Here is a 13,840-nt window from a genome sequence, read left to right as displayed (position 1 = left end):
AAATCAACTGTAGATTTACTGTAGAATCAACTGTATGATATTTTTTTTGTCTGCTCGACTATGGCACTAAAACACGAGAACATATAACCCCTGTACTGGCCTCTTCTCACTGGCTCCCTGTTAATTTTAGGATAGATTTTTAAGTTATCTTATTTACTTTTCAACATTTAAACGGGCTGGCCCACGAGTATCTCTCCGAGCTCGTTAAACCCACACCCCAGCTAGAGCTCTGAGATCTGCTGATCAGTTACTGTTACAGTTACTAATCAAGTGTAAAATCTGCCACAGATTCGAGTGCAGGTTTCGTAGTACACCCACGTCGCCACGGCATTTATAAAGTGATCGCAAACAGCTGATCCTTCCTTAATTTCGTTCTGGCGTTAATAAATGTGACGGCTGAAATATATCTGGCACGCCCTATGAAATCAAGCCTCGCCCTCGTTTTTGCGACTGAACACATGTTTACGACCTGTGGGAACCATGGAAACCATGGAAAAAAGGTTTCTCCCGTGCCTTGCCCGCCTCACGCACCTCTCTCTCACACACACACACACACACACACACACACACACACACACGCAGAAGCACACGCAACTTGCAAGCCCACTGGTGTCTTGTTAAATAAAGAACGAACACCTGCATGAATTAAATAAAGTTGTAGGCCTACCCTGTCTGTTTTCCTCTCACCTCGCTTGCTTTGCTGTCATGTCCACGCATGCACGCATATATGACACATCGACATCGCATCGCCATGAATGGAATTAGTTTGTAGGCTGGCCTATATTAATTTTACCCATTCGTGCGCAGTGCACGGCGAAGGCGTGATACTGCGCACTGCTGTGATATTAAAGTCCTGTGGGTGACATGCCTGCATGAGAGATAGGCTATCATGTCGTCAAGGCAGCTCACAATCAACGTTTATGTAGTGATTTGATCATTGATGAACGAATCATAAACATATGGATGAAGGCTTGCCGCTTGCGCTGGTGGCGACGCACGCCGCGGTCCCGTCCTCCCGACCCCCGAAAATGATCTCGCTTTTATCTGAACTGTCAAAACTGTCTAAGCACTTATAAATGGTGAATGATTAAGCCCCTTACGCCTATAGCCTGCTAGTACTTACTACAAATAGGCAAGCTGTATGCTATGCTTGTCATTGTCACTTGGAAATAAAGGCGTGCAGTCCATTCATGCCTTTAAAAAAATAATAATATCATAATCGCATATGCCGCATCACCGCGTCCGCATGCGCTCCAAAATCATCTCACAAGTGCGCTCGCATAACAAGTGTTTGATTAAGCACAAACTAATACATTGTAAACATGTTATATTGTTTTTAATTGCGCGATTTTAATTACTTGTAAAGTTGGAAATCTCTCTTTTGTTTTTTACATACACATACCGTTTTATATTAACATTTTAGGAGTGAAAACATATGTTTAGATGCCTGTGACAGTGTCAGCAGTTCAGACAATGCTGCTCCGCTTGTGTAAGACAGAAAAAAAATGCGTACGCCAGCTGAGAAGCAAACGTCGATTTTGTACGTTGTCACGTTCAATTTCAAGCTTTGGCGGAAATGGTAAATGTCAAAAATGTCGGCAATTTCGGCGTGCACCCATATTTTGGCGTACGCACGGTTGATAAATGAGGGCCTAGGGGCGCATGTGGCAGAGCAGCCCCCAGGCTCTGGAAGAGCAGCCCCCAGGCTCTGGAAGAGCCTGCCCTTCTATATTAGATCCGCCCAATCTATAAAGTCCATCTAATGTTTGCTTTTGCTTTAGCTGTCTTTCATGCTTATGTTATTCCTGGATTCATGCCGACATTTCTCACATTGTGTTTCTTGCTTGTATATTGTGCTTCTTGCTTGTTGTCTGTTTTGCTTCTGATCTGTACAGCACTTTGGTCAATCTTTGTTGTTTTAAGCGTGCTCTTTAAATAAAGTTAGATTTGATTTGAAACCAGACTTTTGCTGTCAAAAACACTGAATGCGTGTTTGACTCCATGTACCAGGTACCGTTATGACGGCTTGGGTCGCAGAGTGTCCAGAAAGACCAACCAAGGAGTTCATCTGCAGTTCTTCTACGCGGACCTGAACTACCCAGAGAGGATCAGCCATGTCTACAACCACTCAGGTGGAGAGATCACTGCCTTCTACTATGACCTCCAGGTAAAACCTCTGTCTGTCGGTCGGTCGGTCTCCCCGCAGGCAGACCTTCGCGCGTGGTCGCGCACGTTTTCGGCTGCGCACAGTTTTTAGACAGCTGGTGGATGGAAAAGAAGATCCACCTCCGCGGCTGACTGACGCGGAGGAGAGCGCGTCCGGGAAGCTGTCCGTCGCGTCAGTCGGGCGCGGAGGTGGAGCTTCTTTTCCATCCACCAGCTGTCTAAAAACTGTGCGCAGCCGAAAACGTGCACGGCCACGCGTGAAGGTCTGCCTGCGGGGACTGTCTGTCTGTCTGTCTGTCTGTCTATTTTTGCTTTCTTTATCCTGTATAATTCAGGATCATGTCAATGGGAAAGAAATAACCTGTGTTCCAATTAATCTAAAGCAGATATTATTTAGTCACAAGCTCTTATTAATACTTGTTAACAAGAGACAGACTTTAAACTTTAAACCTGGTGTCCCTATTTTGTTCATGTCATTATGGGTGCAGTACGTAGTTCAGACAAGTCATTGGTCCGACAAATGACAACCCACCTCATCTCCTAACCTAACCATAACCACAAGCACGGAAGCAGACGCTAGTCCGACATACGGATGAATGTCGGACTAATGCCCTGTCTGAAAAGCGTCCACCTCCCGTCATTAGAGGTGGAAATGTACAACATAAAAATAAAAATAAACCTACAGCTACTTTGTCTGTATTGTTATGATGGTGTGTGTGTGTGTGTGTGTGTGTGTGTGTGTGTGTGTGTGTGTGTGTGTGTGTGTGTGTGTTTGCAGGGCCATGTGTTTATGCTGTATTGTTATGATGTGTGTGTGTGTGTGTGTGTGTTTGCAGGGCCATGTGTTTATGCTGTATTGTTATGCTGTGTGTGTGTTTGCAGGGCCAAGTGTTTGCTATGGAGGTGACAGGTGGTGAAGAATACTACATCGCCTCGGATAACACAGGAACCCCTCTGGCTCTGTTCAGTAGCAACGGACTGCTGGTCAAACAGGTGAAAGAGACAGACAGACAGACACAGACAGGCTCTTTCTTGTTTTATATTATATCACTGCTAGCCTGTCGGGCAGAAACCAGCAAACTCCAATATGTAATTTGGAGTGATTTTTGTGTGATTTTCTTAACCAACACACATAAAGGGGGTGACAATAAAATGTATTCATGAAAACGGAGTTTGTTGGTTTCTGCCCGACAGTGACAAAATGTTAATGTAATGTATAATCTTCTATTATATTGTTGTATATTATATCTTGTTCTATCTCAGGTTCAGTACACAGCATATGGTGAGATATACCACGATACCAACCCAGACTTCCCTTTGGTCATTGGTTTCCATGGCGGCCTGTATGATCCCTTGACCAGGTAACAGCAATGTTTCTCAACAGCAGGTCCGGGGACCACCAGCGGTATCAAAAAAATCCTAAAATGCACATAAACCTGGGGTCCTTGAATTAAATAAAATGTTGAGAATCACAAAGTTACAGTATTATACTTTGGCCAATCATGAGACAGCAGAGATCTCTGTTTTATGTAAGAGTTTAATTCTGCTAGACAACAATAACACCTTAACTCTGAATATCAGCAACATGTGATCAGATGTTATCCAAATGAATGACGAGGCTAAAAGCATGATTGATTTCACAGCAGAAGTGTCCCCGCTTGCATAATTCTTGAATCCAGGGTTCAGTTTGCTGCAGCGTCCGGGGGGGAAATCCATACCTCTGCTTTTAATATCCCCTCGATGAGCTATATTGTAGATCGTCTATTTTTGGTAACCATGTAAATGTCCCCCCCTTCAGTTTTTGTTTTGTTTTCATAAATCATGTGAATCATGTTAAATAAACAAAAGTTAAAAAAAAATGCCTCAAGATTGCACTCAAGTACAGCACTTGAGTCAGAGTGCATGTACTGACTGAGTTACTTTACACCACTGTCTCTTCCGTCCCCAGACTGCTCCACTGACAACATGTCTCTGTCTCTGTTTTCCTCCTCTGTCTCCAGACTGCTCCACTGACAACATGTCTCTGTCTCTGTCTTCCTCCTCTGTCTCCAGACTGCTCCACTGACAACATGTCTCTGTCTTCCTCCTCTGTCTCCAGACTGCTCCACTGACAACATGTCTCTGTCTTCCTCCTCTGTCTCCAGACTGCTCCACTGACAACATGTCTCTGTCTTCCTCCTCTGTCCCCAGACTGCTCCACTGACAACATGTCTGTCTCTGTCTTCCTCCTCCGTCTCCAGACTGCTCCACTGACAACATGTCTCTGTCTTCCTCCTCTGTCCCCAGACTGCTCCACTGACAACATGTCTCTGTCTCTGTCTTCCTCCTCCGTCTCCAGACTGCTCCACTGACAAAATGTCTCTGTCTTCCTCCTCTGTCTCCAGACTGCTCCACTGACAACATGTCTCTGTCTCTGTCTTCCTCCTCCGTCTCCAGACTGCTCCACTGACAACATGTCTCTGTCTTCCTCCTCTGTCTCCAGACTGCTCCACTGACAACATGTCTCTCAAATCAAATCAAATCAAATTTATTTATATAGCACATTTAAAAACAACTCTCATTGTACCAAAGTGCTTCACAAATACAATACAATACAATATAATACAGTGTAGAAGACGTCAATAATAAAACAACAGAAAAATAGGACAGAATAGTCTAAAAGAAAAGGTGCAGGATCATGTCGGTGGTGGAAAAGCTTGTGAATATAAAAATGGAGGGGAATTCTGTTCCACTGAGTGGGGGCTGAGACGGCAAAGGCGCGGTCGCCCCTGAGCCTCTTTTTTGTGTGCGGAACCCCTAAGAGACCCCTATCTGCTGACCTGAGGGTCCTGGTAGAGGGGGGATAAGATAGGAGGTCAGTGATGTAGGAGGGGGCCAGCCCATTGAGGGCTTTGTATACAAAGAGGAGGGTTTTGAACTGAATTCTGAACTTTACCAGCAGCCAGTGGAGAGAGGCCAGGACAGGGGTGATGTGGTCTCTCCTTCTGGTGCCTTCTGGTCTCTGTCTCTGTCTTCCTCCTCCGTCTCCAGACTGCTCCACTGACAACATGTCTCTGTCTTCCTCCTCCGTCTCCAGACTGCTCCACTGACAACATGTCTCTGTCTCTGTCTTCCTCCTCTGTCCCCAGACTGCTCCACTGACAACATGTCTCTGTCTTCCTCCTCTGTCCCCAGACTGCTCCACTGACAACATGTCTCTGTCTTCCTCCTCCGTCTCCAGACTGCTCCACTGACAACATGTCTCTGTCTTCCTCCTCTGTCCCCAGACTGCTCCACTGACAACATGTCTCTGTCTTCCTCCTCCGTCTCCAGACTGCTCCACTGACAACATGTCTCTGTCTCTGTCTTCCTCCTCTGTCCCCAGACTGCTCCACTGACAACATGTCTCTGTCTTCCTCCTCCGTCTCCAGACTGCTCCACTGACAACATGTCTCTGTCTCTGTCTTCCTCCTCTGTCTCCAGACTGCTCCACTGACAACATGTCTCTGTCTCTGTCTTCCTCCTCTGTCTCCAGACTGCTCCACTGACAACATGTCTCTGTCTTCCTCCTCTGTCTCCAGACTGCTCCACTGACAACATGTCTCTGTCTTCCTCCTCTGTCTCCAGACTGCTCCACTGACAACATGTCTCTTTCTCTTTCTTCCAGACTGGTCCACTTTGGCCAGAGAGACTACGATGTCCTGGCGGGCCGCTGGATGAGTCCGGACCACAGCTTGCTCCCCAGGACGGCCCACGACCCCGCCCCCTTCAACCTATATATGTTTAAGAACAACAACCCTCTGAGTGACGTCATCAACCTCAAGAACTACGTGACAGGTAATGACAAGGGATTGTTTTATTATACACCCTGATGCTAAGCAGAAGGGTGAAAAGACAAAAGGTGTTTGGTTCATGCTACTAGTTTTTTTCTTCTTCCTAATTCTCTCTCTCTCTCTCTCTGTCTTTTTGTGCGTCTGTCTTTCTGCAGATGTTAAAAGCTGGCTGGTGATGTTTGGTTTCCAGCTCAGTAACATAATCCCTGGATTCCCTCGACCTCCGCTTTATTTCACTGAGCCTCACTATGAACTGTTGGCTAGCTACTACTGGGAAAAAACGCAGGTATTCCTTCTATATTTCCTTCCTTCCTTCCTTTCACTCCTGTTGCCAAAGAACCTTCCCCTAACCAGTGGTGTAAAACCAGTAAGACGCCTGAGGGCGAGAAGCGACCTTGCCCTAAAGGGCGAGGTCGCGTGCACTCATCCGCCTGGGTGACAGCAGACTGCTGGGCGAGCGCTGGCGCTTTAGCATGGGGGGTAAGATCTTAATTTTCGGGCCTGTTGAGAACTATAGTTTTCGCCTGCTGCCAGGCGCAGCTGCACTAATAACTTTGGGGCAGGCCCATCTAGAGTTTAAATGGACAGGTATCAATCAGTTAAAAGGGAGACATCGAAGAGGAAGGATGGATGGGGAAGGATCAACATATGGAATGTCAGAACAGATCAGCTCCATATATTTTTGAATATATATATATTATATATAATACTAATACCTGATGATCATGTTTTAGGGTGGAAAAACATCAGTCCACTCCATCTTGAGTAAACCACCTAACGTCCCTCTCATTATCTTCCTCCTGACTCCCTCCGGTCAGTCAATCACAGGGGTCCAGCAGTCCATGGATCGTCTGAACCAGGCCTTCATGGCTCTGGAGGGCAGAACTCTGGATAAAGATCCCAAGCCGGGTCGAAAGGACCGACCCGGCTATTGGTTCGGGTCCCGGACTCCTGCTCTGCTTCGAGGAATAATGTTGGGCATAAGAGAGAGCCGTGTCGTTGCTGTCGCATCCGGATTGGCTGGAGAGGACAGTAGAAAGATTGCTCAGGTGGGAAAGAATTTGGTCTAAAACCTCAGGTCCAGGGATTACCAGGGGGTCCCAATGGACCCTTACAGGTCTCTAACTCTGAGATGGAACCACATGGGACCTTACGGCTCCATTTGATTCCATTTGTGCACTGCATTTTTACAGAATTTTACAGTGTAGATTACAAGATGAACATTGTTCAATTTGTATCATCTCAGAGTTACAGATCCCTGGTCGGCCCGGACTAGACATTGAGAAACAGTGGTCTATAAATCACTGGTTCGCAAACACTGGGTCGGGTTCCTTTATTATTTTTGTTTGCTACATTTTGTTTTGAATTATTATTTCAAAGCATTTTCAAAAAACATTCCCAAAAGAAATCCGGCTCACAACCCGACGTGAAGTCACTAGTTAGGTCTTGAGCTAAAAGGTTGGGGAACCACTGATTCTAGACAATCCATTCTTTGTAATAAATTGTTGACCGCATCGACGTCGTTCCGCTTTCCTCTCCCTCGTGTAGGTGCTGAACGGCGCCCTCTACCTGGAGGGCTCGCGCTCGACAGTGGACGGGAGGGACTGCCACTTCCTGGTCAAGCTGGGCATGGCCGAGCCCGAGCTCCTCCCCCTGGGTGTGACCGGCGGCAGGAAGTCCCTGGACAGCGGCCTCAACGTCACCATCAGCGGCCGCTCCCGCCGAGGCCTGATCATCGAGATCCACAGCGCGGCCATGTCCGTCAGCATACGCTACGGCCTGGGCGCCGAGGTGCTGGAGCGCGAGAGGGCGCGGCTGGCGGAGGAGGCGCACGCCCGGGCCGTGGCGCGGGCCTGGGCGAGAGAGGTGCAGCGGGCCAGGGAGGGGAGGGAGAGGGACGGCGGGAGGGTGTGGGCGGAGGGAGAGAGGCAGGAGCTGCTGTCGACGGGGAAGGTGAGCGGCTACGACGGATACTACATCCTGCCCGTGGAGCAGTACCCCGAGTTGGCCGACAGCAGCACCAACATTCAGTTTCTCCGGCAGAACGAGGCGGGAAGGAGGTAACAGACACCGGGGAGGTAACGTCATCTGTAGCACCGGTGAGGAATATCGCAGAGAAGCAACACATTACTTGCTGTTTTGCACCCCTCCCAGATTAATTCAACCAAAATGTTTACAGAGAGGGATGCAAAATAGCCTCAAGACAGAACGGTGGGATCTTTTGCACTGGAGGGAATCTGGATAAAAAAGAAAATAATATATATACTTATCTGATAAAAAATATAAAAAGCAGGAAAACAGGGTTTGTCCTTTGTAGTTTGTAATGTTGGCAGTCTAGAAATTAAAGTTTATCATTTTGCACTAATTGTATATTGGTCTTGATAACAATACTCCCAAACAAATAATTCTAAAAAGGGAATTTTAAGAGGAATGATTACACAGTTTAAAGGAGAATTCCGGATTAACTGTTTTCTTAATCTGGTGTGATTTTATTCATCCAATAATGAGTGGTACAGGTGAAATATTACATAACATCCAGAGCGCAGCACAGCTCCGACTGTGTGCGTTGGGTCATACGCTAAATCACTTATTTTGATCGCTTGATTTTTTTTACCTACACATCTGTCTTTCATAATGACCAAAGTCATTGCACAGTGTTTTGTCCCAAAGGCGAATGAGCCTAAAGCCCAAACCACACCAAAGGGTCAAGATGGGACGAGACGGTTTTTAAGGTCAACCACACCAATGCAACTCATTGAGTTGCAATGAGTTGCATTGGTGTGGTTGACCTTGAAACGGTTTTGTCCCAAGGAGTTCCTACCGGTGTGGTTGGGATTTAGACCCATGCTCTGAGCTGCAGTCCATGCTGGTTTTTGGATATAATAAAATCAGATTACGATAAGAAAAGCGCCGGTCCAGAATTCTCCTTTAAATTGAAATGGACACTGATGAGGGCCACCAAATTGCCACTTTACATTGACTTGGCATAGGAACTGTGACATCATCGAGACCCACACCCTGACCTTCCTACTGTGGTGACTGAGGGGAAACCGTCAGGGACCCCTCCAAACACCAGCGCTTTGCAAACTATGGTTTGAGGACTACATGTAGATCTCAACCCGTTTCCGGTGGGTCTTAAAAGTTTGTAAACTGTTGATTGTAGTGTGTTTATTAGATCATCTTTTCTAATCAGCCTGTGTAACGGGGGGAAGAGAGTGTTTGAAGATTTCACACCATCCGAGAGAAAATGGAAAGGGCAAAAATAATGTATTTACTTCCTTACAGAATGTTCAAACTGCCAGCGTTGCCCAAAAGACGTTACTGTACCTCCATTCATTTGTTACAGCCAGAGAAACATCACTTCACTTCCTTGTTTGTCGGAAAGTTGACAGCACTTTTGGACACCCATCATTGGCCAATGGCCAATGACTGATTAGTGTTGCTGCACAGTATTACAGCAATGTTATTTGTGCTACAGTATTGTCGGCAATCTTAGTTGTCAAAACACGATATTATTACCAACAGGTAATAAAGCAGAGCAGACATAGTCGGGAGTTCACAAGGAGATAGGTGGCAAATATGATTCGTCTCCAAGCCTGACAATTGGGTTTCCTAAAGCTCACCCAAGACGTTTAGCACAGGGACCGGAATTGAGGTCCCATAGAACCCTGGACCCAGTCAGTTGGATGTACATACAGTAACACCAGTGACTCAACCCATGGTCCCCTGGGAATGCATGTATGTATGTATTGTAAAATGAAACTAGAGAGGGGTGCTCCTTGGGGAACACATCTCCGCCAGGAGACGTGCCCCTGCCTCCCTCCATCGTTGTGTATCTCTGTGGTTCATGATGTGATGACATTCTTTTGGCGTTGTGCATGTGTATGAAAAGGCACAGAGCAATGGGGGGGAAATGCTTTTTTTAGGGGCACTAGCCCCCTATGTGCAGCTTTTTGTGTGTCCACAAACTTTGTCCTACATAAACATTAAATTCCCATTGACAATGAATGGACAATTTTACATCATAATGTAAACACAAACATTGTCCTACACAAACATTAAATTCCCATTGACATTGAATGGACAATTTTACATCATAGTGTAAACACAAACATTGATATGTTGTATATTGAAGACAAAAGTGGGGAGGCCAATTCTGATTGGCCGGAATGAGATGATGTATGATGATGTACGATGATAATAGCGCCCCCCACTTACTTCACACGGGTGTGATTTTTTTTATATAATATTATAAAGGATGCTGATCGTTAATGCCTTTTGTCCATTATGTTTCTACAGGGCCAGACTGGGAACACAAATCAGGACAGGAATGTAAATAATAGGGGCCCGCCATCTCTGTCCAACAATTTAAAATAACTTCTTAGAGCAGGCAGCCAAAGCGTTCGCTGCAAGCAGCTGATCAGGCAGTCTATGACCTTGGCTTAGTGGCAGTGTGCAGACTGTGCACAAAAGACATCTGCCGGTGTAGTAGGTTGCGAGACATAGCCTCTGAATCTCACATACAGAAACGGCCACACAGACCGACAGACGGGGGTAAAAACATAATCAGCCGGCCCTGATTTGTGAATGGGCTGCATTGATTCAAAATAATAATAATAATAAAATCCTGTTTTCTTATGTACGGTATTATGCATCTGCAGGATAAGAAAGAAGTGGATGGAACCGTTTTTAATTTCAACACAGCTTGGCAGTGAGGGCCTATTGGATCTCTAGAAAATGCAATAGCTGGTAAATTTAATATTTCTGAAACTAAGAAACCTCAGTGTCTTTACCTCTCTTGCTGTCTTTCTGTCTGTCTTGCTGTCTCTACAGTAGCTTGCTGTCTATTTGTTGCAGATAAAGTGTTCAGACGTACTGATACTACTATGTCAGATAATTTCCTCTTGAGTTCTTTATATTGCACTAAAACGACAATCATGAAGAACGTGTGCTTAACAGTTTGTATAGAATTTTGACTTAGACAAAAGGTTATCATTTCTGCTCTGTTTTTTGTAAGGATTTAAATATGTTCTTAATGTTTGTTGATATTTCACTTTGGCAGAAGAAAATGTTTACCTGTTTCAGTCAATGTGTCTAAAAAGGAACCATTTGGCAGTCATTGTATTGGCTAGCTCACAAGTGTGAATGTGTACTGTATGACTGACTTTTTTCAGACTGAAAACCAATATTGGTGCTCAACTCTCAACAATCCATGAATTCCTATGGAGTACTTGGAGGTGTGTGTACTAATATAATCTCTGGCGGGCAGAAGCCGCATGTCGTTCTTTTCAGAAAATGAAAAAATGATCTGTGTTCCAATGGAATCCAATGTAGTAGTTAATTTAGTCACAAGCTCTTGTAACTATTTGATATTTATAGAATAACTTGGAAAAAGAGAATGTGACCACTCATCAGTTAATGGTTCACATATCGGGTGCAAGGCTCTGAAAGGAGTTAAGTAGCTTAAAAAGTTCACCAGCACTCTCTTTAAGTCCTTTTAGCATCTCTTATTTATTCATGATTAGCCAGCCAGCAACAGCAAGAATGAAGGTTTCTGCACACGGCCTTCTTCAACGTGATAATTCTGCTGTGTGTCGAAACAGTCATTCTTGTTGTTGTTGTTCCTGCTGCTGCGTCATCATCAATAAATAAGACATCCTACCAGGAATGGGTTCTTGAAGCTAAATATTTATAAAACACCACAGACAGACTTAACCACTTTCAACCTGTCGTCCCTATTTTGGGCAAGGCATTATAGGCAACCATTTTTCAAGAATCTTCAAAAACATTCTATTAAGATATAGCAGATCTAAGAGCATGCACAGCACATTGGCTATTCCCATTACTTTTGGGTGACACTGTCATACAGCAAAGTCTAAAATATGGCATTAATTTGTGGGAGGATAAAAAACACATGTATTAAATATGGACATACATCATTTCTGCCCGACAGCCATTATATGTAAAATTGTATGTTAAGAAGGCACAATCTGCAATTAGCCAGATGACTGGGAAGGGGGGGGGGGGGGGGAGAAAAAAGAAAAAAAAAGTAGGCCTACTATTTATTGCTGCTGGCTGTTGCTTTCTTTCTTTCTTTCATTCTTTCTTTATATTCTTTCTTGTTTTTCTCTTCTTTTTTTACAGATGTTTTACAGATTTTCATGTATTTTCACAAAGTTATCTGCCTAAATGAGTCATTATGTTTCTTTTGTTGTGTATAGTAATGGCAAAGATTGTGTAAATGGTAACCTTATTTACAAACAGTGTTGGTAAGTAAATGTAATAGTAATCCTTGGATTACTAATAGTCACATTACAAAAAAAGAGAAGAAAAAATAAGCTACCATGTGCAGGCTGATTCCAGTGAGTCTGATGGATCACATTATGTGTCTCAGCATTCTTATGATTCATAATTGTATAGCACTTTAAATAGTCACAAGTTTTTGTAAAAAAGAGAAAAAGAAAAAAGAAAATCAAGCATATTACTATTATAGTCCTGTAAACTGTCTTGAGGAAGTTATGTATAATTAGATTGCAGTCAGAAGTAATCTATTGGGTAATTAATTAGTAATTGTTGTACCATGATGCAATCAGAAATTATCTGTAACTGATTACATTTTCACAGCCAGGTAAAATCATGCACATTGTACTTCCGCAATTAACTCCAATGGGGTGTTCAATAAAAAACTCTTTTTAAGTATTTTTAGTGACATAAATGACTGTCCAATCATTCTTTCGAGTTAGCAACGTGTCAATAAATTGCTGACTTTTTGAGTACTGACCTGGATTTTCACTTTCAGCTCCATTTATTTGCTTCGGTTTTCAAACCAAAAGTCTCAATCGGAACATAAAGCGAGTGAGCAGCAAAGGGACACTCAGGTTCTTGCTCACCGCAGTGGCGTGGAGACTGCGATTCAGATACTCGGTGGCTGCGGTGCCACTGGCTTGGCTGGGCGTTCCAATCAAGCACAATAGGCCCGGGGGGGGGGGGAATTGGGAATAAGGGTCTATCTCTGCCCCGCCCCGCTCCCATTGTTTGGCTACAGGGGGGGGTGGGGTGGAGGGGAGCGGGGCGGGGCCGAGATAGGCCCTTATTGTACAGCCCAATGGTTTGACCAAACATTTGTTTGCTGGGGGGAGGGGGGCAGAACACAGCCATCAAAGCTGAGTTCAGACACAAGACCGATTTGCAAGGCGCACCTATAGTCCGATCCACACCAAACTTGGCATAATCACTGTCTGGTCAGGGTAGGGTCATCAGAATATCCCCGGCTAGGGGGCCCTGGGTGCCACAGGCGCACTGTTGATCCAATCTGCACCAAAAATTGGCACAAACACTGTTCAGGGGTCTGCCATGACAATAGACATACGTCACACACCGGGGGCCACACGTGGCTTCCAGGGGGCCCTATAGGATGCGTATTGCTACAATACACGCCAAACTTGGTACAAACACTTAAAGGGTCTGCCATATACTAACAGTATAGAGCGTCGCAGTCCCTCCCCCTTTCAGAACGAGTGGCCCAGGAAATGATTTTCCATTCATTTTCTCCATAGGCTTTTCCTAAAGTATTTATTTAAAGACGGTTACGCCGCGGACAAAGCCAACTCGGATCGTGACAAGTCATGAACACAATGTTTTGGGCCGATCAAATAATTTATAAGAAGAAAAACAACAAAAAATGTGTTGTAACCTGCCGTTTCTTTCTACTTTCTAATTATTTGTTTGGCCCAAAACATTGTGTTTATTGTCATGATTTGTCATGATCCGAGTTGGCTTTGTCCGTGGCGTAAACGTCTTTAAATAAATACTTTCTGAAAAGTCTATGTCGATTTATTTTCCGGGTCTCTCGAGGGGGCGGG

At 44.7% G+C, this 13,840-nt stretch overlaps 1 protein-coding gene across 1 annotated transcript in view; it reads left to right on the top strand.

The window, feature by feature from the left end:
- LOC308327545 (teneurin-2-like) overlaps positions 1–8,421 on the top strand; it is a gene marked incomplete at its 5' end in the record, with an annotated part of 87,529 nt that extends 79,108 nt beyond the window's left edge. The window contains 7 exons of the mRNA XM_080781066.1: positions 2,011–2,167; positions 3,049–3,159; positions 3,430–3,527; positions 5,813–5,982; positions 6,134–6,264; positions 6,797–7,027; positions 7,527–8,421. Of these exons, the coding sequence (XP_080637192.1) occupies positions 2,011–2,167; positions 3,049–3,159; positions 3,430–3,527; positions 5,813–5,982; positions 6,134–6,264; positions 6,797–7,027; positions 7,527–8,042 (1,414 nt within the window). The 3' untranslated portion in view covers positions 8,043–8,421. The remainder of the gene's footprint in view (positions 1–2,010; positions 2,168–3,048; positions 3,160–3,429; positions 3,528–5,812; positions 5,983–6,133; positions 6,265–6,796; positions 7,028–7,526) is intronic.
- Between the last annotated feature and the right edge of the window lie 5,419 nt (positions 8,422–13,840).

Source organism: Protomyctophum bolini (genome assembly GCF_963924005.1).
Source record: "Protomyctophum bolini genome assembly, chromosome: 13".
Lineage (NCBI taxonomy): Eukaryota > Metazoa > Chordata > Actinopteri > Myctophiformes > Myctophidae > Protomyctophum > Protomyctophum bolini.
The sequence above is the reverse complement of the archived record's forward strand: the minus strand, read 5'-3'. Positions and strand labels throughout refer to the sequence as shown.